At 48.9% G+C, this 22,122-nt stretch overlaps 5 protein-coding genes across 5 annotated transcripts; 3 read left to right on the top strand and 2 right to left on the bottom strand.

The window, feature by feature from the left end:
- Positions 1 to 5,913: 5,913 nt before the first annotated feature.
- Positions 5,914 to 8,079, top strand: DCS_03022 (RNA recognition motif containing protein; the record flags this gene model as incomplete). Its single annotated transcript, XM_040800347.1, has 1 exon — positions 5,914 to 8,079. One exon carries the CDS (start codon positions 5,914 to 5,916, stop codon positions 8,077 to 8,079), a length of 2,166 nt encoding a protein of 721 aa, XP_040661230.1.
- A 224-nt stretch (positions 8,080 to 8,303) lies between these two features.
- Positions 8,304 to 9,413, bottom strand: DCS_03021 (uncharacterized protein; the record flags this gene model as incomplete). Its single annotated transcript, XM_040800346.1, has 1 exon — positions 8,304 to 9,413. The coding sequence occupies one exon, from the start codon at positions 9,411 to 9,413 to the stop codon at positions 8,304 to 8,306; it is 1,110 nt and encodes a 369-aa protein (XP_040661229.1).
- A 1,127-nt stretch (positions 9,414 to 10,540) lies between these two features.
- DCS_03020 (uncharacterized protein) lies at positions 10,541 to 11,372 on the top strand (the record flags this gene model as incomplete). The annotated part of the gene is made up of 2 exons (XM_040800345.1): positions 10,541 to 11,066; positions 11,125 to 11,372. The coding sequence occupies 2 exons, from the start codon at positions 10,541 to 10,543 to the stop codon at positions 11,370 to 11,372; spliced, it is 774 nt and encodes a 257-aa protein (XP_040661228.1).
- Positions 11,373 to 11,531: 159 nt separating this feature from the next.
- Positions 11,532 to 13,279, bottom strand: DCS_03019 (CFEM domain-containing protein; the record flags this gene model as incomplete). Its single annotated transcript, XM_040800344.1, has 4 exons — positions 11,532 to 12,135; positions 12,209 to 12,562; positions 12,638 to 12,843; positions 12,881 to 13,279. The coding sequence occupies 4 exons, from the start codon at positions 13,277 to 13,279 to the stop codon at positions 11,532 to 11,534; spliced, it is 1,563 nt and encodes a 520-aa protein (XP_040661227.1).
- A 2,788-nt stretch (positions 13,280 to 16,067) lies between these two features.
- DCS_03018 (Pectin lyase fold/virulence factor) lies at positions 16,068 to 21,998 on the top strand (the record flags this gene model as incomplete). The annotated part of the gene is made up of 13 exons (XM_040800343.1): positions 16,068 to 16,192; positions 16,323 to 16,775; positions 16,859 to 16,959; positions 17,031 to 17,365; positions 17,491 to 18,020; positions 18,077 to 18,122; positions 18,179 to 18,229; positions 18,292 to 18,967; positions 19,097 to 19,667; positions 19,756 to 20,088; positions 20,152 to 20,244; positions 20,322 to 20,595; positions 20,670 to 21,998. The coding sequence occupies 13 exons, from the start codon at positions 16,068 to 16,070 to the stop codon at positions 21,996 to 21,998; spliced, it is 4,917 nt and encodes a 1,638-aa protein (XP_040661226.1).
- Positions 21,999 to 22,122: the final 124 nt, after the last annotated feature.

Raw genomic sequence — 22,122 nt, 5'->3', positions numbered from 1 at the left:
GAAAAGATAATAAGCTTACTATACGCTAAATTAGAAGAAATATACCTCTTAATTATAAATAAACTTAAAGGTAAGTTATATATAGAATCGATTCGAAACTAAATCTAACGAGAGTATAGAGGTTACTTCTATTTAATATTAGGTAAGATACAAGAAACATCCTATAATTCGATTTAGCCTAAATTGGTTTTGCAGTAAAATTGCACTTAGTAATTAGGAAAAGTTTCTAAAAAATACTAATAGAGTAGAGGTTTTGCATAAAATTTCCTATCGATAGAGTAGGAGGTATATATTACTACTAAAGTATATTAAATTATAAGTTATCTTTACGTTTAAAGTACTTTATTTACTTCTTTTACTTACTTTACTTACTTAGGTCTACCGAATATAACCGGAACTAAATTATATCCTATTTTGGATTTAAGCAATATAGGATTAGTAATAACTTTTGCAATACTTCCTTAACTAAAAGGTTCTATTATAAGATAATTCGAAATAGTATATAAATAAAAAATCTATATTGGAAATTATACTAATATATAATAGTAAAAAAGCAAGAGGTTCGGTAAATATAAAGATAAGCTAGGAGTACGAATTAAATCTTAACGGATTCTAAAAGTAATTATAAACGGTTTTTCTCTTTATTTCAAACTCTAACTTACTCCTAGTCTTTATGCAATTAAAGCTAATTAATTATCTATTGCAATAATTCTAATTTATTATATAGTTAATTAGCTAGAATTAATAATTTAGAAGAGAATAATTTATTCTTAGTAATATCTTTAGGTATTTTATTTTAGAAAGGTATAATAAATTAATTCAGAGTATAATGTACTAACTGTAATTTGGAATAATATACATTACGCTATACGTACTGTAGTTTGGAACTAATTCGAAATATAGTATGGAATTAATTTGTAGTACTATATACGCGCTATAACTTAGAATTAATTCGTAATGCAATACGCTGTAATTTGGAAATATACTGTAGTGCAGTGTATGCGCTGTAACTTGGAATTAATTCGTAGTACAATGCGCTATAATTTGGAAATATACTATAGTACGGTATATATGCTATAACTTAGAATTAATTCGAAAGCAATACGCTATAATTTGGAAATATACTGTAGTACGGTATGCGTACTGTAACTTGGAATTAATTTGTAATGCAATGTACTGTAATTTGGAAATATACTATAGTAAGGCGTACGTACTGTAACTTAGAATTAATTCGTAGTACAATGCGCTGTAATTTGGAAATATACTGTAGTACGGTATGCGCGCTGTAACTTAGAATTAATTTGTAGTGCAATGCGCTGTAATTTGGAAATATACTGTAGTACGGTATATATACTGTAACTTAGAATTAATTCGTAAAGCAATACGCTATAATTTGGAAATATACTATAGTGCGGTATGTACGCTATAACTTAGAATTAATTTGTAGTATAATGCATTGTAATTTGGAAATATACTGTAGTACGGCGTATGCGCTGTAACTTAGAATTAATTCGGAATACATTCCAAAATTATACTATAGTATGGTGTATACTGCAGTTTGGAATTAATTCGGAATGCATTCTACTATTATACTGTAGTATAGTGCGCGCTATAACTTGGAATTAATTTGCAATATAATGTACTGTAATTTGGAATATACTACAGTACGGTATGTATACTATAGTTTGGAATCCATTCGTAATGCAATATACTATATTTCGGAAATTCGCTAATATTAATACGCAGTACGGTATACGTACTGTAACTTAGAATTAATTCGTAGTATATAATATGGGTTATAGTATAGCTGTTACAGTAATACTATATCTTGGTAACGGTCTTGTCGTTAGTTCGTTTAAAGCTAGAATTACAGTACGGCTAATGAAAGAGAGAGTATAAGGTATCTAGGGGTAACTTAAAAGGAGATATTACTTCGAAATCTTAAAAACTTTTACTATAAATATATTATTGTTTCGTAAGATTATTAATTCCGGTTGAAATATTACGTCCGATTGAAATACTATATCTGTTTGGACTACTATATTATAATACTTATATAATAAAACCCCTTAGTCTTTGTCCTCTATCCTTAACCGTTACGGCGGTCCCGTTCTAACGTTAAGTAGAAGTTCGACTAAATATAATAGTTATAAGTATATTGTTGCAATAGACAGTAGCCTATAAATATATTAGTACTAACTCGAAAGACGTATAGAATTAATTCCAAATTACTTACGTCCGCTTACTGCTTTGTAATACGTGTATTTATATTTACTAGCGCGGAAATCTATATCGTCCGGTATCGATAATATTTTGTATATTTCCTTTGTATTATATCTATTGCCCGCCTTATTTAGAGGAGCCTCTAGCTTTGGGATAAACTTAAACAGTAGGCTAGAAAAAAGCCTATTATAGTAGGACTTATCCGTCTCCTATATATTATTAGTAATTAAAGTTCGATTAAATATAGTAAAGGTAGAACTAAACTAATTTATAATGCGTTAGGATCTACTTTAGTACTATAGTACTAGGTCTTATCTAAGAACTTTTGCCCTATTAATCCGTTAGTTATATATACGGAATAACTTTGGATTTATTTAGATTTAAAATATACCTTTCCTTTAGGGCGTACAGTTGGCTAATGTATCTTCGTTGCACTAAAGGAGGAACTCCTAGACAAGCTTATATCTAAATTAGTTGTTGCAGTATAAATATTAGAGGCGGATTAACGATTGTAATTATCTTCCTGCTAAGAGTTTATTAGCTTACTGGCTTAAATTAGTTTCAAACTAGTTCTAGGTTCTATACGTTACCTACCTATAAGGTAGTAGCCCTTTTCTTTACCTTCCTAGCCCTCCTTACTGCTTTTTTTAATACTTTTGCCTTATTTTGTACTTTCTTTTTAGCCTTTTTTATTGCCTTTCTTTAGGTTCTTTTCTCCTTCTGTACTTACTTTCTGGCCTTCTTCTCTGTAATCTGCCTAGCCTTATCCTTAGACGTATTGTTACTTGACTTACTGGACTCTTCTATCTTGCTTTATATCTTATCGGTAGCGTTATTATTACTAATTTTATTACTATTATCCTGTAAGTTTGTTAGTAATAAACTAGAATTAATTCCAACCTTGCTTAGAATACGATATAATATTATATATTATTTATATCTATATCGGCTTTGGGCTCGAGACTTTCGTTACTAATTTTATTACTATTATCCTATAAGTTCGTTAGCAATAAACTAGAATTAATTCTAACCTTGCTTAGAATACAATATAATATTATACCTTATCTATATCCATTTCGGCTTCGGGCTTAAGACTTTCGTTACTAATTTTAATACTATTATCCTGTAAGTTCGTTAGTAATAAACCAAAATTAATTCCAACCTTGCTTAGAATACAATATAATATCTTACCTAATCTATATCTATATTGTCTTTGGGCTTAAGATTTTCGTGCACTAAGCTTAACGAAGGAAATAGTAAATCTACTACCTATTGCGGATCTACTACCGGTTGCGGAGGAGTTCTAGGGGGGGGGTAGGGCGAGGACGATACTAGCGTAATAGGAGATAATGCTAGTATTTAACGAATTAGTTTAAACAACGGCCTTATGGCCGTCTATATATAATTAGTAAACGAGTCTGGAACTAATTCGAGATATATTTAGAATATCTACGTACCTTATCCCGTATAGCCGTACTTATAGGTAGTTCCTAGTAAGGCAATTAGTATTACTTAGATATATATTCGAATTAATTCCAATACGTACTGTAAGTAACTCTATGTTTGCAATAACTTAGTTTACTATAGCCGGGCCGCTACGAATATTGCGAAGTTATAGCGCTTACTATGTATTTGCCCGTACAGCTTTGCGTCCTAGTGTTTTATTTCCTAATAAAGGAGTACTTTAGTATTATTGTAAACTGTTATACTAGAGAATCGGGGGGCGCTTGTCTGTTACTAGTATTGTCGTTCTGGTAGGCTTTCTCGGTGTCTACTGCAGTATATTACTAGTAGATAAATTGGCGTACTATCCTAAATTAATTAGTAACTAGTATTAAAATATAGAGCAAGGAATAATTTTACTATTAACGATTGTATTAAACTCGTAGGTATTTAACCCGGGCTGTTGCTCTTCCGTATCGACTTTATGCATACGTTTATAGTAGTTTTTTAATACCGATATACTGCTAAACTGAGTATTCTAGAATTAAGTAGTTATTAGTTTAAATCCAATACGAATTAATTCCAATAAAGTTCTTACTATAATGCAAATCCCAATATCGCTTTAGTAGTAACAAAAAACTTCTCCCGGTACCAAAATTACCTCCCCTCGATTGTTTAACTTTAGTAGTAGTATTATTTCGTCTGGTAGGCGGCGGCCCTTGTTAAGGTACCGAAGATATCCTTAATGCTTTTTGTACGATATAATGGACGGATTGATTGCAAATTTAATGTAAAACTAGCAATAAAATAACAGTACGATAATTGTAAAAGTATATAGAAATACAAACGTAACGATATTAAAACGCAATACGAATTGTTTTAGAATAGAATAGCAATATATTCGTACGATATGTTTACGTAAGTAACTTTACTATAGCAATCCATAAACAGCTCTTAGCGCAATAGCTTATAATCCTTTTGCGGTATTTCTTAAAGAAAGTATAGAGATAAGTACTATACCTATATAATTTATTCGCAATATAAGAGTATATAACTACTAGAATCTATAATAATGCGGTATAGAACTAGATCTATCTCTTACTTTAATAAGATACTGTAAAGTGGGTTGGAATTAATTCCAATAAGGTATAGCGAAGTAGTTTGGAACTAATTCTAATAAGATAAGGCAAAGTAGTTCGAAATTAATCCTAATAAGGTACGGCGAAGTAGTTCGGAACCGATTCCAATAAGGTACGGTAAAGTAGTCGGAATTAATTCCACTAAGACGCATACGAAGTGGTTGGAATTAATTCCAATAAGGTACGGTAAAGTGGTTTGGAACCGATTCCAATAAGGTATAGCGAAGTAGTTTAGAACCGATTCCAATAAGGTACGGCGAAGTAGTTCGGAATTAATTCCAATAAGGTATAGCGAAGTAGTTCGGAATTAATTCTACCAAAACGTACAGGAAGTAGTTTGGAACTGATTCTAAGCGATAACTGATTCGCAATATAGTAGACGTACTGTAACTTAAAGTTATTTACAGTGCAATAGACGCACTATAACTTAAAGTTATTCATAGCGCAGTAGACGTACTGTAATTAGCAGTTAGTTCCTAGCGCAATGGATGCCCTGTATTTTCCTAAGCACTATAATTTCTAGGTATACAGTCTATTTTTTGGATGTAAGTTGGAGTTCGAGCCGCAGTTCCTAGGAAGTATCTTTTAATTTTCCAAAAGTATTTACGCAAAAGGTTATATACCGTAACCCGTTTTTTTTTATTGTAGCGTTAGTGTGGTCGACTGAGGTACGCGAACTTTGGTCGTCTGAGATGCATACTCGAACAAGTACAGTACGTCGAAAGTGGTACATTAGGGTGGCAAAATTGTCGATTCAACTTGTAGGAGTGGCGCCACCTAAACCGAATCGTCACTTTTGTCCAGTGGCTGTAGCGCCTGCGTGTGTGCCCCTCGACATGGTGCTACCCACCGGAGCGGGCGTGCATGTACATATACGTGCGAGTAGCACGTACTTACGCTGCACCCGAGGTACAGATACTTCAACTTGATCTTATTTCAGTACCACTTTTCTTGTCCGTGGGGGAAAAAAAAATACTCGTCGACGTCAACGGCTTCGTCGTGGTCCTCGCGAAATCTTTGCCCAGTCAGTGCCAGTGCCTACTCGAAATTGGCATCATCCCGCAGCCGTGACCGCGCGATCCGCCTCGGCTCTCTGGAAACAGCGGCCATGGGCGCCCCTCAGAATGACCGCAAGCGACAGCGCTCCGAAGTGGAAGAGGCTGTTGCCGCTGCAATGGAGTCTCAAGACGTCGCCCCAGCTCCGTCGACGAAGCGAGCTCGAGTCGACGACAAAAAGTCTCTCTTCGTTCGCTCGCTGCCGCCCAAGGTAACGAACGAGTCTCTGGCCGAATTTTTCTCGCAGCATTTTGCCGTCAAGCATGCTGTTGTCGTCATGGATCACGACACCCAAGAGTCGAAGGGGTACGGATTCGTCACCTTTGCCGACGCCGACGACGCATCCGAGGCCAAAAAAACCCTAGACAAGGCCGAGTGGGCCGGCAAACGGATTCGCGTCGAGGTCGCGGAACCCAGACAGCGAAATGCAACCGATGGGCCGTCAGATGCGCCGCCGAAGCCTGGCAAGGTCCAGTTCGAGAAGGCACCCAAGCTCATCATTCGAAACCTGCCCTGGAGCATCAAGACTTCCGAGCAGCTGTCCCACCTCTTCCGAAGCTTTGGAAAGATCAAATTTGCCGATTTGCCTCAGTCCAAGGGAAAGCTGAAGGGCTTCGGCTTCGTCACCATTCGCGGCAAGAAAAATGCGGAGCGAGCGTTGGAAGCCATCAACGGGAAGCAAATCGATGGTCGAACGCTGGCTGTCGATTGGGCCGTCGACAGGGAGACGTGGCATCAGCAGCAGGCGAAGGAGGGCGACGAGGCGCAGAGCGACGAAGCACCGACGAAGCCCGCCGACGGGACCGATGGATCCGACGAGGATGCGTCCAAGACGTCGGTCGAGGAAGGGCTGAATGCCGACCTCGAGAATTTCATGAAGAATCATATGCAGCACATGGAAGATGAGGACGACGACGAGGACGACGACGAGGATGAGGAAGATGATGAGCGGTTGGACACTGGCCCTGGCCAAACCCCGCCTTCACGACGTCAACAGTCCACGGACAACTCTTCCACCATCTTCGTACGAAACCTGCCCTTTACGACAACAGACGAGCAACTCAAAGGATTCTTTGACAATTTTGGCAAGGTCCGCTATGCCCGAGTCGTCATGGATAAGCTTACCGCCAAGCCAGCCGGCACGGGCTTCGTTTGCTTTTTCAACCTCGACGATGCCAAATCTTGTCTCAAGGAAGCGCCGCGGCCGAAACCATCGATCCCTGGTGCCAAAACCTCGCTTCTTCTGGACGAGAATGTCGACCCGAGCGGGAAATACACGCTCGACGGTCGGCTTCTCCAAGTGGCCCAGGCCGTCAACAGAGAGGAGGCCAGCACCCTGGCCGACAGCTCGTTGGCGAAGCGGAGGGAAAAGGACAAGAGACGACTGTACCTCCTCCCCGAGGGCGCCATCCCCCGTGGCTCGCCGCTGGCCCAACTGCTCTCCCCGTCCGAAATTCAGATGAGGCAAACCAGCGCCGCGCAGCGAAAGAAATTGATCCAAAGCAACCCGAGCTTGCATGTCAGTCTGACCCGGCTTGCGGTCCGCAACATTCCCCGCAATGTTGGGTCCAAGGAGCTCAAGGAGCTTGCGAGAAAGGCCATCGTCGGCTTCGCCCAGGATGTCCGGGAGGGCCGACGTGAGCCCCTCTCCAAGGAGGAAAATGCCAGGGACGACAAGGATGTCAAGGAGAGGGAACGCCAGCGAAAGTCGAAAGGAAAGGGCATCGTCCGGCAAGCCAAGGTTGTCTTTGAGACCAACCAGGGCTCCAAGGTGTCGGAGAGCACGGGGGCGGGGAAAAGCCGAGGCTACGGATTCATCGAGTACACGTCGCACCACTGGTCCTTGATGGGCTTGCGATACCTCAACGGCCATCAGGTGGAGGACCACAATGGCCAGAAGCAGCGACTGATTGTCGAGTTTGCCATCGAGAACGCACAGGTGGTGCAGAGGAGACGCGCCGCCGAAGAGAAGTCGGCGCAGGGAGCCAAGGCCAAGGAGGATGCGGTCGCAACCGCGGCCGGCCGTGTTGACGAATCAAAAGACTCGGTGCCGGAAAAGCGACCAAAGGGCAAAAAGGCAGGACGAAGCAACAAGGGCGAAGCGCGTCAAGTCACCGTTGCAAAGGGCGCCGATAAGAAGGAAGAGATGAAGCAGAAGCTCATTGGGCGAAAGAGACTTATGCGGAAGAAGAAGGCGAGCTCGAGGGGTAAAAGCTAGGGAGAGGTACTACTATGTGAGATTACTGCCGTCAAATCAAGCAAAAGCACTCCGCCAAAACGACGACGTAAGCCGAGTTGTAGCACTGATCGAGAGGCGTGTTCTGTCGCGATTGGGTCAATGCAAGCCAGCCAACATTCTGACGGTCAGTGGACGTGTATCGAGCACAGTGATAGACCGCCAAGGACCAGTAGGGTCCAAGCCTCTCCGTGAAGGATGCAAGCTTAGGTCCAGAACCAACCAGACTTTTTGTTCGCATCGTCGCCTCCATGGCCCTGCGCATTATCTAGCTCTTCCTGCTTGTGGCTGTCTGGCTTCTTGTCAGCCGAGCTCTCGGCCGGACGCACGGTGACAAAGGTCTGACGTCCAATTTCGACGTCATCCTTGTCCAGCGTCTTGCGGGTCACGGTGCTGTGCAGGTAGCCGTATTCGTCGACGTGTTCGCTGCGAGTTTCGACCTGCTTGGTGTCGTCTTGCCCATTCAAAGCAGGGCGCTCTCCGTGACCAGCGTTTTGGTTCAGGATTTGCTTAACGAATGCATCCCAGGACTTTTGGTCGCGTGACAGTGTAGACGAGACGGATTCGAAAAGGTCATCGAACGTCTCCGTCTCCCTTTGCTGACGCACTTCAGCTTTGGCGTCGACGCCCTCCCGAGACGATGTGCTGCCCGAGAAGGTTTGCTCTAGCCGTTTCAACGGTCTGTCCAGCTCGCGGAAGAAATCCCAGACACCATGCGGCTCATTCTCGTTTTCGCCCATGGCATGGCGCCAAACATATCCAGCCCTCCTATCAAGTTCTCGGTGGAAGCTCTCCCAGTCGGGGCGACGGTCCCCGGGGTAGTTGCCGTTTATCGGACCTGCGATGAGTCCCTGGGATTCTAACCTGCGAATCCAAAACCAGGCGGGCTCGCCCGAGGGGAACATCTTTCGGAGGAGCGTTCGCTGCTCATGTCGAGTACGGATGTCCGGCAACGGCAGGCCTTGCGATGCGACTAGTAGGTCTTCGAAGGCATCCTCAAAGGTGAACACGGCAGAGTCAAGCTCGTGGGGGATGTCGTTGGGTATGGGCTGCGGGAGGTGGCGAAGGGTCACTGGAGAGTAGGCGGCAGAGGTGACGAGGCGGGAGACGTCGGAGCCGACTTGGTGCCGTCGCCGCTCTTCGAGTTCCATCGTGTGAGGCGAGGTAGACGGCGGGGACGTGCTGCTTTCGGGCCGGTGCGGGGTCACAGTTGTCAAGCCCAAGATGGTGTTGAACCCAGAAGTGATTTTGTCGTCAAGATGCTGCTTGAAGGAAACAAATACGTTGCTATTGGAATCTTCGCCGTCACGGCCCATGACAGGGAAGCGGGTCGGGTCTCCAGTGCAGTTCCTGGAATGGAGAGATGTATTATTGGTATTAGCTACTCAAACCAGGATACGTCGTAGCAGCTTCAGGGATGCAACGATGACGATGGCTGTCGAGGTGTGAGGAAGTTATTCTGGGTGCACAGAGAGGAACAAGAAGTACCAACGCCTCTTGTAAGAAAATCCCGCTCCACTTCTGTGGCCGAGTTGTGGCGACTCGCCTCTGGTGCGGCGCAGCGTCCTTGGACAGGAGTGGGGAGCATGCCCGAGTACTTACAAGCAAGTACTCCGTACCACTGCAGCTGTACTTTGTACTTGTAGGAACAACCGTACGCTACTTACTACATGATATGAATGTACGGAGGGAGTACTGCGTACTCTGCAAGTAAATATCACTACCCATGTACGTACCTAGACAGTACACTAGGCGTGCTATATTATATCCTCAGCTGTTGGAAGATATAGCGGACAAGATATGGAATGGAGTACGATATGAAATTAATTCACCTGATTTCTCCGATATGAAATCCAGGGACTTCATAGCGCTTGCAACAATTACCATGAGTCTTATGCAGAAATACGTACTAGAAAATGACAAAGGTGGCGTGGAGAATCTACTGTAAGAACCATGGGAACAGTTACAAATCCTGGAACTCTTGCCGTAAATTATGTCGGCGATTGGTCTTCGAGATATAAGGAAGGTGAGATATTCAACTATTCCAAGTCTGCTGTTTCAATATTGTCCTAATAGTTCAGCATCTTTTCCTTGAGCAAATCTTCACAAGGGTTCTAGATCCCCAATTGAGGCACCCCCCTAGTAGGAGTACTTCACAGTATACAACTCCATGCCTTTGTCCCACACGCCGGCAGGGATATACTCTTGACACAAAGGACGAATAATACAAGTAGCTTCAATTTGGGATTCGCTATATAGCACGTGGCCACTGCAATAATAAGGCTGGCAGCAAAGTCCGATGTCCATACTTTACTATACAGTACTTTTGCATAGTCGGTCAAAAGTTTGACCTTGCCCGCCGATGCAACCCTAAACTGACACCTGGCCATCTCCGACGTTGGCTCCTGGCATACAACGATATCATCTCGACGCAACAAAAATCATGGCAGCTGAGCAATCAAGCCCGTTCCTTTCATTCAAGGAGGTGAAGAGCAATGGGGAGGCCGCATATGTCACCGACACGGCCCACCGCCTCTACTGGCCTCTCGCAGGCGACTTTCCTGCCACCATATCCGTCATGAAGTCCCGCCGAGGCGGCTTGGACGAGCGGGAACCCTTCTGCCAGCCAGATGGTACCTGGCATGACATCGCATCGCTACCTTTGACTGAGCCCAAAGTCTCGTCTATCGAGGCTTCGATCCGCGACCTGGACCAGTGGGAATCTGACTGGGTAGCGTGGCACGAGAATCATGAGACGGCCGAGTTTGTTACGTACGGAGACCTTGATGATGAAGACCGACCATACGCATCTGAGCAAAACGAGGATGGTAGCTGGGAGGATGACTCGGATACCGAGTTTCTCATCCGATGCTGCGGTCAAGATAGGCCGTTGAGGACGAGAGGGCAAAAGCTACAGGTTACCCCTTCTGCGGGTAAAGACTTTGTCAGTATACATGACTACGTCTGCGGTACGTCTCTGTCTCTAGCATTTCGCTTGAACGAAACCTTTCTGAATCTTACTATTAGCCGTGCATCCATGGCTAATGGGTTTACGCGAGGATATTATCCAAGCAAAAATCGTCACACGCCCTGGGCCTGTTGTTGTGCCGGCTCTTGCCAGCACCACGGAATGGATGGTCAGCGCCATAGTAGCGCCGGAACACGTCGTCATGACCAAAGATGAATGGCTCGAGTTTCATCGCCCGCCCCGTCCCATGAGCGCTGCAACCAGGAACATGTTGCAAAGAGCAGGGGCAAGAATTGACCCTCAGTAGTTGGTCTTTACAGTTCAGAGTATTTTTGCTGGATAGGGAACTAGAATGGAAGAAAAGACGGGTTCAAAATGTATTCATGACGGTCATATGGCAGCATGGAACTGGTATTCTGCGAAAAAGGGGGAAAAAGAATGGCTTTTGCCATGGCCACCCAGCAACTCAAGCCCGCGCAGGCGCAGTCGCGGAGGCGCACCACGATCTTCCGTACGCAATCACCGTGGAAGCAACGGACTCGCCACAGGCTCGATTCGAGCAGTCTCTCAGCCCGTACCCAAAGTCGGCCTTTTTGCAAAGACAGGCGGCATCAGGGCTCGCGCAGCCAAGCTGGGAGTACTGAGCCAGCATGTTGTTGAAGCAGGTTTGACCACACAAAGGCAGGGAGTCAATGCTCGGCACGGTTGGCGTGTGAGTCGCCGGCGAGCTGGAACAGTAGGCCTTTCCAAATGCAATGACTGCACTGCCGATATCCGTTCCGCAGGCACCGTTACTGCAGTCGCGGATGCCGTTGAGAAAGTCGACCTTGCCGCACAAGCAGTCCGCGTCAGGACTGGCGCAACCCAACTGGGAATACTGGCCTAGCATGTTATTGAAGCATGTCTGACCACACGAGGGCAGGGCGCTAAGAGTAGGAGTCTTGGTCGTGGGTGTCTTGGATGAGATTAGGGTGCTGGATGGAGTTGAAACCTTGGTGGTGGTGGTGGTGGTGGTGGTGGTGGATGAAAAGCTTGTGTGCCGGATTGTACAGTCTCCGAATAGGGGTTGGCTGTCCGAGTCGAGTCAGCATACTCTTGCTTCACAGAAGAAGCAACGCAGCAGGGGGCTCGGCTCAAACTCACCATCCTGTTCCACAGTCCTCCGACCGCCTGCCACACCTGCCATCCTTGTTACAGCACTTTCCATAGGCGGCTTTGCACTTGTATTGCTTCGTTCCGCCGCAGGTGCCGTCCGGGGTGGCCCCCCCGACCGGCACCTTTTGAGGCTGGGCCATGAGTGTGCAGTTGCCGAGTTGGCATTTACCGTACGCGCAAAAGGCCTCGCCGGTACCGCATTTGCCCTCGGCGTTGCAGCAGTCGCCCCAGACGCCAGCGCACTGCTTGTAGCCATGCTGCCGACCGCACTCGCCGTTGGTGGTGAAGACGGAGTCTCCGGCACATGCCCCCTCGTAGCACGTTCCGTCTGCGCAGTCCTCTCTGGTACGACGGTTTAGCTGGGACTTTTCTCAAAGACGAGGAGCTTGTCTTGCACGCAAATAACGGAGTACTCACAGAGAGTTGCCGCAGGTAAACGTCTTGGCATTGCAGCACTGGAACTCTGTTCCGCGACAAGTTGCGTTGCCGTTGGGCGGACCACAGAGTCCTTTTGTGGCTCGTAGAGGCTCAATAACTATGGGATTGCGATTGAAAAGGTCAGTCCGAGACTCGGGGCAACGTATGGAGATGGCGGAATGACTTGCAGCCAGCCACGCAATAGTCTGTATCCGCCTGGATATTTCCGCAGTTGGCATGTACCGTGGGATTCAGCTGGAAGAATTTCTCGACGCTGATGTGGTACCTGTTCGCCAGTGCCGTGCACGTGTAGTAGTTGATGTCCATGCCCTTGGTGTTGGTCGTGTACCGACAGTTGATCTTGCCTGTGGTGACGTTGCCACCGGAGAGGAGGGGGCTCATCGATACGGGCACGGGGATCGACGTGACGGCCACGGAGCTAGGGCTGACGGTGCCCGTGCCTGTATTCAAGGATGAGGTGGTGGCAGCAGCCTGGCGTTTAAACTTCATGTCGGTAAACTGCCCCGGCTGCCATACCGACGGCGCGCAATCGTTGGAGGCTTGGACGACACCTGCCAAGCAGAGCACAACGGCCAGCGAGTTGAAGTGCCTCGTCCAAGATGCTCTTTGGGGCAACTTCATGGCGGTCATGATTCAAGGTACAGCCAAAAAGAAAAAAAAGAACAAAAAGGCGTCTGAAAAGAGGGCAACGATGAGAAAGGAGCGAGACTTGCTCGGGGGAAAAGGTTGTGGCGTCGGAGGCATACAAATCAGAAAGCGCCAAGGGGAGAAGTGCGTTCGTCTAGCCAGGCTTCCAAACGTCCACCAAGGTGGGACGCAGTTCGGTTCGGCTTCTCAGGACAGGTTCAGCTGGCATCTTTTGAACCTGTGGCTACTTGAACGGAAACTCGGCTTTGGCAAAGGCTCGCAATAAGGTTGAGGTGGAGGACTGAGCAGTTGATGCATGGAGGTGGATTCTAAAGCTCCATCTGGTAAACGCCGAGAGTGGGATGTGCTTATGTTGCCTCGAACGTTCTTCAATCTTCGAATAATCATTATGCCTACTTCCTGCTATGCCGGGATTAACAATATAATGCGTCTTTTTTGCTCCTTCTGTCAATACTGTCGAGAAACGGTTGAACGGTTGAACGGGGGATGTTGAAGTGCTGGGCAGCTTTACGCCACGTTGGGGGGCAACAGCCGACATCTTGGCTCCCTGTGGCCAATTAGAATCGTCAATCCGGTGACGCATCACGAATATCATTATTTTGTCTCGCTTTGCTGATGAATAGGATCTCTCAAGGAGATGCCTGCTTTTGGGGGTCGGCGTAGGGGGGCCGTTAGTATCCGCCTTGCATTGCTGCCTAGTCTGATGACGTTGAGAGGCCGCAACACTCGCTGCACTAGAAGAGTCGTCACGACAGCTTCAAATAATACAGCAAAAACACTATCAACGGCAGCGGCAGTCGGTATCGTTCACAGCCTCACGAGTCCTCGCTTACTGACTTTACCTTGTTTACTTAGTTAGTTACTGTACTGTAGGTGTCCATGTAAAATGGCAAAATCAGAATTGCTTTTCCGGTCATGATATTCCGCACTACTTCGTACTGCAGATGAATATATTACAATATACGCCCAAGTAAGTACTGTGCATTTGCTAGGCTAATTTTCTATATTATTTGCAAGGTAACCCCACTCAATACCTTGATTCTCCCACGGCCTCCAGGCCCATAAAGGAAAACCAGCTCCCCCAAGACGGCAGCGACTTTGAGTCTCGACTATTGTTCTAGGAACATAATATACTATTTATACGTCGCATTTTAAGTCGACGGATGCCGCTACACTAACGCGTCAATACGGCGATGATTGCAATCGACAGTATGCATCGCAACGACGCGGCCTCCCAGCAAGCCATGCGGGCATCACATCAAGTCTCCCAGATGCAGCTACCGCCGCTGCTTTGGGCATTACAATACGCCTCATAGCACATAGCACAAGGCTGCAATGCAATTCAAGTGGCTACACAGTCCTTGCAGGCGCTACACGGAAAGATAAATTTTGGCAACGCCCTTCGATGCTCATATGAATGGGCCCACCGGCGCAGTAGCCTAATTTTCCCTTTTTGGGTCGGGCTACAAAGGCCGTGGGATCATCACCGAATCATCACCGAGAGGCCGTGGGATCATCACCAAGAGGCCGTGGGATCATCACCAAGAGGCCGTGGGATCATCACCAAGAGGCTGTGGGATCATCACCCAGAGGCTGTGGGATAATCACCTGGAGGCCGTGGGATCATCATCGACAGGCCATGGGATCATCATCGAGAGGCCGTGGGAATAGGATCGACCATATAATGTGCAAATATAGTACTCCAAAGGCTCCATGAGGCTGCGGCCGAGATTTAGGCCCGCCCATCAGTTGATGTCTCCACTAGGGTTGCCCCGAGGTAAAAATTGTCAAAATCTCGAGGTAAAAGACCCTCCAATCACTAGTTGTCCAGTACAGAAATGCGTGGTTAGGGATAATCAACCCTGTTGAGGCACCGTACTTTCGGGTGTGCCACTTTGCCTATTCGTCGCGACACGGAACCGGTCGAAACGAAGTTGACTGTGCCAGAAGTCGCATTTCTGCTTCTTCTTCAATTAGGTATGGTGATGTTACACATATAAAAATTAACCCAACTACATCAACCGCAGTCCTAAACGTCATCCTCTAGCTCTAGGAGCTTTTCCAGGTCGGTTGTTTCCAGGAATAACTACTCGATATTCCCCAGGGTGTCTCTTGGGCCGTCTCAAGCCGTCTCAATACCCGAAGATTATATTACATATAAGTACTGTACTTATATGCCAACTTATTAGTGCTAGTGACAGTGGGACGGACGATTGCGGATCTTGTTGTGGAGGAACTTAATCGTGGAGATGGATCTCAGAAAGTACGGAAACGGCCAATGCGGCGAGTGATACATTCATAGAGTGGAGACATCTCCAACAGTCAAGAACGTGTATGTACTTGCAGGTTCTCGGTGGTGATGAGACTTTCTTATATTCTGCTTCTCCACACAGGGTAATAGCTATGGTGATGGGGAAAGCCTTTTTCATCATGCAAGTATCTGGCTAGCTAGTTGAGGTTTTACCCCAAAAAACACCGCTAGAGTGATCCGTACGGCGCATGCTTATGTTGGTCAAGCTGGGGGGCAGGGGTCACGGCCACGACGAACAAAGGTAGAAACAGCAAGTTGGTTATACTTACGGTGTGCTCGAAGCCTTGAACAGCGTAGCAGCCATATTCCTTGCCAGAGCCTGCATAAAGTAAGGCTCTCTCCCTTCTATATCTTGACGCTCCTTTCGCTTCCAATTCTCTTCTCGCCACATCTTCTTCTGCATTGTGTCTCGCTACACTTTGACTTTCCTGGCCTGGCCATCCCAATGAGATGGTCTTGCTACCACTTGTTGCGCTTCTAGCGCCCTCTTCCATTCTCTTGTTCCCTCACCTCGCTGAGGCCCAATTCTACCAGGACTATATGCCCGATACTACCCTGCCCGACAGCTATCTATAGTAAGTCCAAAGTTGACCAGTCCTTTGGCATCGTAGTCGTCGCATCCAAACATTGAGGCTGCAAAGCCACATGCACATAGAGCCCAAGTCCCTGCCACAAGTGCACATCCGCTGACTAATACGACCCAAGCCAGCATGTCCCGCAGGTCGCTCCAATGCGCGTTATTAACGTCCACCCTCACACCGTTTACCTGTCTTACAACTGTCATTACATGAGAGACATCTGCAAGAATGCCGAGCTATTCCAGGCGTCCGCGCGAGGCCTTAACCTGCACCCCGCAAGCGGAATCGACAACAATGTCTATGGCTATGATCTGGACACGGGCGATGCTCCCACGGGAGAGCCAAGGTCTTGCCAAGAGTATCGTCGTGACGCATCTTGTCCTCCAGGCTGGAAGGATACCCATACTTGCCCGGAAGTAGACCAGCGCAAGCCCATGAAAAGCAATGGCGAGTGGTTCACAACATCTCTGGAGCCGGGAACGACTGTCAACAATTTGCAGCACCTGCGTGATGGTAACAACAATATCATCAGAAACTCCAGCATCCGGTACTCGTGCGATGAGTTCCCGCCAGCTACCTGGTACGTATGCTATCCACATATGTTTTGCGGAATGCTGGAATAGTCCTACTATCTGAGCTTTCCCTACTAATGTTGTCGATTAGGGTTGAAGGTGGGAATGGTTGGGATAGAAATACCCCTTCCAACACGCGATGTGCTGCAATCGCCTGTGAAGGCGCCACAGGGGTCAAGGCCGAACAGAATTGTACGCATCTCTGCCCAATCAATCAAGTTCAACAAAAAGATCAGATTTGCTCACCAATTTCGACGACATAGGGCAAGGATTAGCTCACGGCAGATTGCGTATTGAACTTCAAAACTTGGCCAGGACCCATCCCGGCTACAATCCAGCCAGGTCCATCATCTTCTTCAGGTTTCTTTTCAATAATGACGGGGCGGATGATGTTGCTGCCCGTGTCATAGTTATGAAGGATATTGGCACTTCCGATGAATTGATTTCCGACAATGTCATCCCCCAACAAAAACGCAGTGTAGCCGCCGTCAATTCTACCCTGACGAGCCTGACCGGTCCGGGCCTGACTGCCGAGGAGCTCAAGGCTCATCTTAGGGCAGGCAGGGGTTACGAAACGCTGATCCACGAAAACCTGACTGTACGTCGATCGATGCCTCTTTTTCGAATCCAATTCTCTGTCATGATTCCGTAGCACCCACCTACCCGGTTGGCTTTGACTATTCTCAAACAGTGCCTGCCAGCCTTGCTAATGCCTACATCTAGGTTTCCGAACCAGACCTGGCTCGTCGAGACAGGATCATGAGCGACGTGCTTAGTAGGCGCGGCATGCCCGGCATGGACCAGCTGGATGGCTTCGTTCTGAGCGACAATGCGACGCTTCCCAGGAGTGTGTCAGAGGCGCCAAAGCTGAAGGGCCGAGGCGTAGGACCCCGCAAGCGCGCGCCGCTCATGAGAAACACCACCTCCTGGCAGCTGGAGGAGGCCCGGCGCATCGTGGACCAGGCTCGCGCCGAGTCGAACAAGCGCAACATGGCCCGAGTAGCGAGGCCGCTCCGCAACCGACACTTCTACAGACGGAGCACTGGCTCAGGGGGGGGCATAGTCGCGCGTGAGGCCAACGTGGAAGCCGGATCTGCCGAGACCATGCCGCCGCCGCCGCTTCTGGTCATTACTGATGAAATTGCTGCAGCGGCCGCCCTGGTGGCCGAGGCAGACCTTCACGCCAAAACTGGTAACTGGACGAAGCGTGCTGTGGCGCCGGCGGCGGGCAAGGGAACCTTTTGGATGCAACAGTACGTTTCTTGACTGCGAAACTGGCCTGACTGACCTGACCTACCTTTCACAACAGTATCGCCCGCAAAGGCACTGTGCCTTGGGGAGACGATCCCAACTATGTAAGGCGACTTGTTCAAGACTTGCTGCACGGACATCAACTCACGGAAAAATATAGATCGTCTTCCGAAACGTCATGGACTACGGAGCCGTAGGCGACGGTGTCACGGTGAGTCTTTCTCCATGCCAGGGCCACGTCAACAACGTCGATTTGTTCTGACTCATTCATAGGATGACACCAAAGCCATCAACAAGGCCATGGGAACGAACAGCACCCGCTGTGACCGGGGCTGCAACGGGTCCACGACCAAAAACGCCATCATCTACTTCCCCCCCGGAAACTACCTCGTCTCCTCCACACTTGCCATGCCCTTTGGCACTCAGGTCATTGGCGACGCCAACGATCGCCCGACCCTCGTGGCCTCTCCCAAGTTTGTCGGCCTGGGCGTGCTGTCGACGGATGAGTATACGGGCGCGGAAGGTGTTGGAATCGACGGCAAGGACCCCCAGTACTTTGTCAACACGGCCAACTTTTACCGCCAGATCCGCAACATCAGAATAGACGTCAGACAGGTCCAGGAGGGAGCCATCATCACAGGCATCCATTACCAAGTCGCCCAAGCCACGAGCACGCAAAACGTCGAGCTGATTGCCCAGTCAGGCACGGAGCAGATTGGTATGTTTGCCGAGAACGGCAGCGGTGGCAGCCTTACCGACGTAACCTTTACCGGCGGCGGCGTCGGCCTGAAGGCGGGCAGCCAGCAGTTTACAGCTCAACGACTCACATTTAGCGGCTGCGATGTTGGCATTCAAGTCATTTGGGACTGGGGCTGGGTGTGGAAGTCGATTACCATGAACAACGTGGGCATTGGCTTTAAGCTTGTCGGCGATGGCGGTGTTGGAAATAGTACGTGTTCTCCGACTCTTTTTGACTCTTTTGTTTTACCCTTTACATTTGCTCGTTCTAAACGCTCTTCCCGTTTCCTTCTGTTTATCATCATGATTCTTTTCACAGTCCTAACTCCCCTTCTCCTAGTTGGCTCCGTCTCCATTATCGACTCGTCCATTACTGGCGCCAACCAGGCCATCGTCGTTAACCCCATCAAGTCAGACCCTGGCATGGGCAGCACAGGAATATCCCTCGAGAACGTGGCCCTATCGGGAGTCGGCGTGGCTGTTGCCGACACGACTGGCGCAACGCTTCTGGCTTCGTCAGGCCACATCGACCAGTGGGTTGTCGGTCCCGTCTACGAGGGCTCGACGACTGCTCGGAGCTTTTCTTCCGGCGGCAAGATTGGACAATATCGGAGGCACTCGACGCTCCTGGACGAGCGTGGCAATTACTTTGAGCGTGCGAGACCACAGTACGCGAACCAGCCTGCGTCAATGTTCATGCACACCAAGGACCTCGGCTGCAAGGGTGACGGCGCCACCGACGATACGGCGGCTTTGCAGGCAGCTCTGTATGCCAGCGTGGGTAGTATTCTATTCGTTGACGCCGGAACGTACATTCTCACCTCGACCGTCATCATTCCGTCAGGTGCCAAGATTGTGGGAGAGACGTGGTCGCAGTTGGCCGCGTCGGGCCCGTTCTTTTCGGATGCCAGGTACGTGCAATCGATGTGTTTTTGAAATGATTGAAGGGCAAGTCCCCAAAATGTTTCGTTGGCTGATGCTGTATGTGTTGTGTTGCAGCAACCCGAAAGTCATGATTCAAGTCGGAGAGCAAGGACAGACGGGTACTGTAGAAATGCAGGACCTCATTTTCACAACCCGTGGCCCGACCGCCGGTGCCATCCTCGTCGAATGGAACATCAAAGCCCAGTTTCCGGGTGCCGCCGGCCTCTGGGACTGCCACGTACGAGTGGGAGGCGCCCTTGGGACAGAGCTGACACCCGCCGAGTGTCCTCCCGCCACGAGCGGCATCAACCCGGGATGCTCTGCTGCCAGTCTGATGATGCACCTGAGGAAGTCGGCATCAGGCTACTTTGAGAACATGTGGCTCTGGGTAGCCGACCACATGATTGAGTAGGTTGTTGCTGAGGATAATGCCTGTCGGATGCAGTGACTGATGGCTTTTTCGAAACATAGCGACCCCGACTATGTCGATGCCAAAAACGAAATGACCCAGACATCCATCTATGTTGCTCGTGGCCTTTTGGTGGAAAGCACAGATCCGACATGGTAAGCTTCCTGTTCCAGTACAGTCTCGGCTCGGCAGCGAAATGACACACGGACTGATGTGTACGATGATGCACCAGGCTGTATGGCACCGCCTCGGAACACGCCGTCTTTTACCAGTACAACTTTCACTCGGCGGCCAACGTATTCGTCGGTATGCTGCAGACGGAATCGCCTTACTTTCAGCCGACGCCGCCGCCACCGGCTCCCTTTACCGAAGTTGTCGGCAAGTTCGCCGGGGACCCCGACTACTCGTGCGCGAAAGGAGACGAGTTCAACGGCTGCGACGAATCCTGGTCCATCGTCATGACGGGCTCGAGAAACATATTCATGGCGGCTGCGGGCATCTACTCGGTACGTCGGATCCGTAGAGTGCAAAGGGGAAGGGCTTGGGTGCTCTCTGCTAACTTCAATGCCCATCCATCTAGTGGTTCTCGACATATGGTCAGAGCTGTATCGATACGCAACAGTGCCAAAAAGCACTCGTGCTCCTCAAGAGCAACCTTGAAAACGTTCGCATCACCAACCTCATCACAATCGGGTCCAAGTACATGGCCGTCATGGAGGGCAAGGGCATTCTGGCGGCCGACAACCTCAACGTCAACACGCATCCAAGCTGGTCGCAGATTAGCGTTCTCGATGTCGGCAGCGACGGCACCAACTTTCGCGAGTACATCTGGCTCGACCCCAAGATCTGGGACATGGACGAGCCCCAATTCACCTGCTCCCCGCCGTGCAACGTCAAGATACCGCCATGGACCGGCGCAACCAGCACGGTTGACCATCCCCTCGTCACCGTCAGCCAGGGATCGTGGACGAGCACGGTCACGCAGCCACCGCTGACCATTTCCGAGTGGATGTTCGAGGCCGCCACCGTGACCCAGGGCCCGGCCGGCAACAGGAAGCGCGCAGCGGCGACTGTGCAGCCCGTTCTCGCAACGACGCCGTACTGGCCTGCTTTCGTCTACCGCGGTGCCGACGGCTTGGCGACGACGACGTCGGCCACCGGGCCCTTCCCCACGCCTCCGCCGTCCATCGGCCCGGGCGCTCCGGCGCCGCCGTCCGGAAGCTGGCCCAAACGCGACCTTCAGGTTGTCTTGGGCCCCAACGAGTCCCCGCTGGTGCCTGAGTGCTCCTTTCTCAGCTTCGAGGACCCCAGTTGCGTCCAACAGCCGTGGTTCTGGGGCAACGTCACCGGTGCCAGCGACGACGGCGGCGGCGGCGGCGGCGGCGACATTGACAACCTATGGGACAAGACTCGGTGCCCGATCCCTACCTCGACCACCACCACAGCGGTCGCGGAGCCAACGGAGCCACCACCACCTATGACGTCGCCGTACGAACAAGGCGACGGGCGGACCAACTCGGTCAAGTGCTACCATGTGGGCGAAAACACCGAGGGCGAACGCATGCGGTACGCGGCCAAGAGCTTCTGCCAAAGAATCAGTGACAAGACGCTCGGCCCCAACTTCTTTTACGAGGATAGGTTCAAATTCCCGTACAATGGCGGCATCGGCCGCGTGGAAATTGTCATCTCGCTCGAGGTGAAGCCGCGTTGCAGCTTTGGCACCTTTTACGAAATAAGCGCCGAGCACCCTCGCGGCCACGACGTTGCCCGTTTCGACCAGGGCTTGTGCGAAAAGTACCTCTCTGTGCCGACAGATAGCTGCAACTGTGCCGGTGTCAATTGGAAGCAGGGAGGTGTGGTGGAGAATAACTGCTATAAATGGAGGATTGACCCGGAGCTTGCCTTGTAGACGCATGCAGGCCGGCGGCGGCCCATGTAGATGCTTTGATATTTTTTACAATAGACAGGATACATATCTGGCTTGGATTAGTTGCTTGCTTTGGGATGGATATCCATTTTGTCTCGGAATAGAT

Source organism: Drechmeria coniospora, chromosome 01 (genome assembly GCF_001625195.1).
Source record: "Drechmeria coniospora strain ARSEF 6962 chromosome 01, whole genome shotgun sequence".
Lineage (NCBI taxonomy): Eukaryota > Fungi > Ascomycota > Sordariomycetes > Hypocreales > Ophiocordycipitaceae > Drechmeria > Drechmeria coniospora.
The sequence above is the reverse complement of the archived record's forward strand: the minus strand, read 5'-3'. Positions and strand labels throughout refer to the sequence as shown.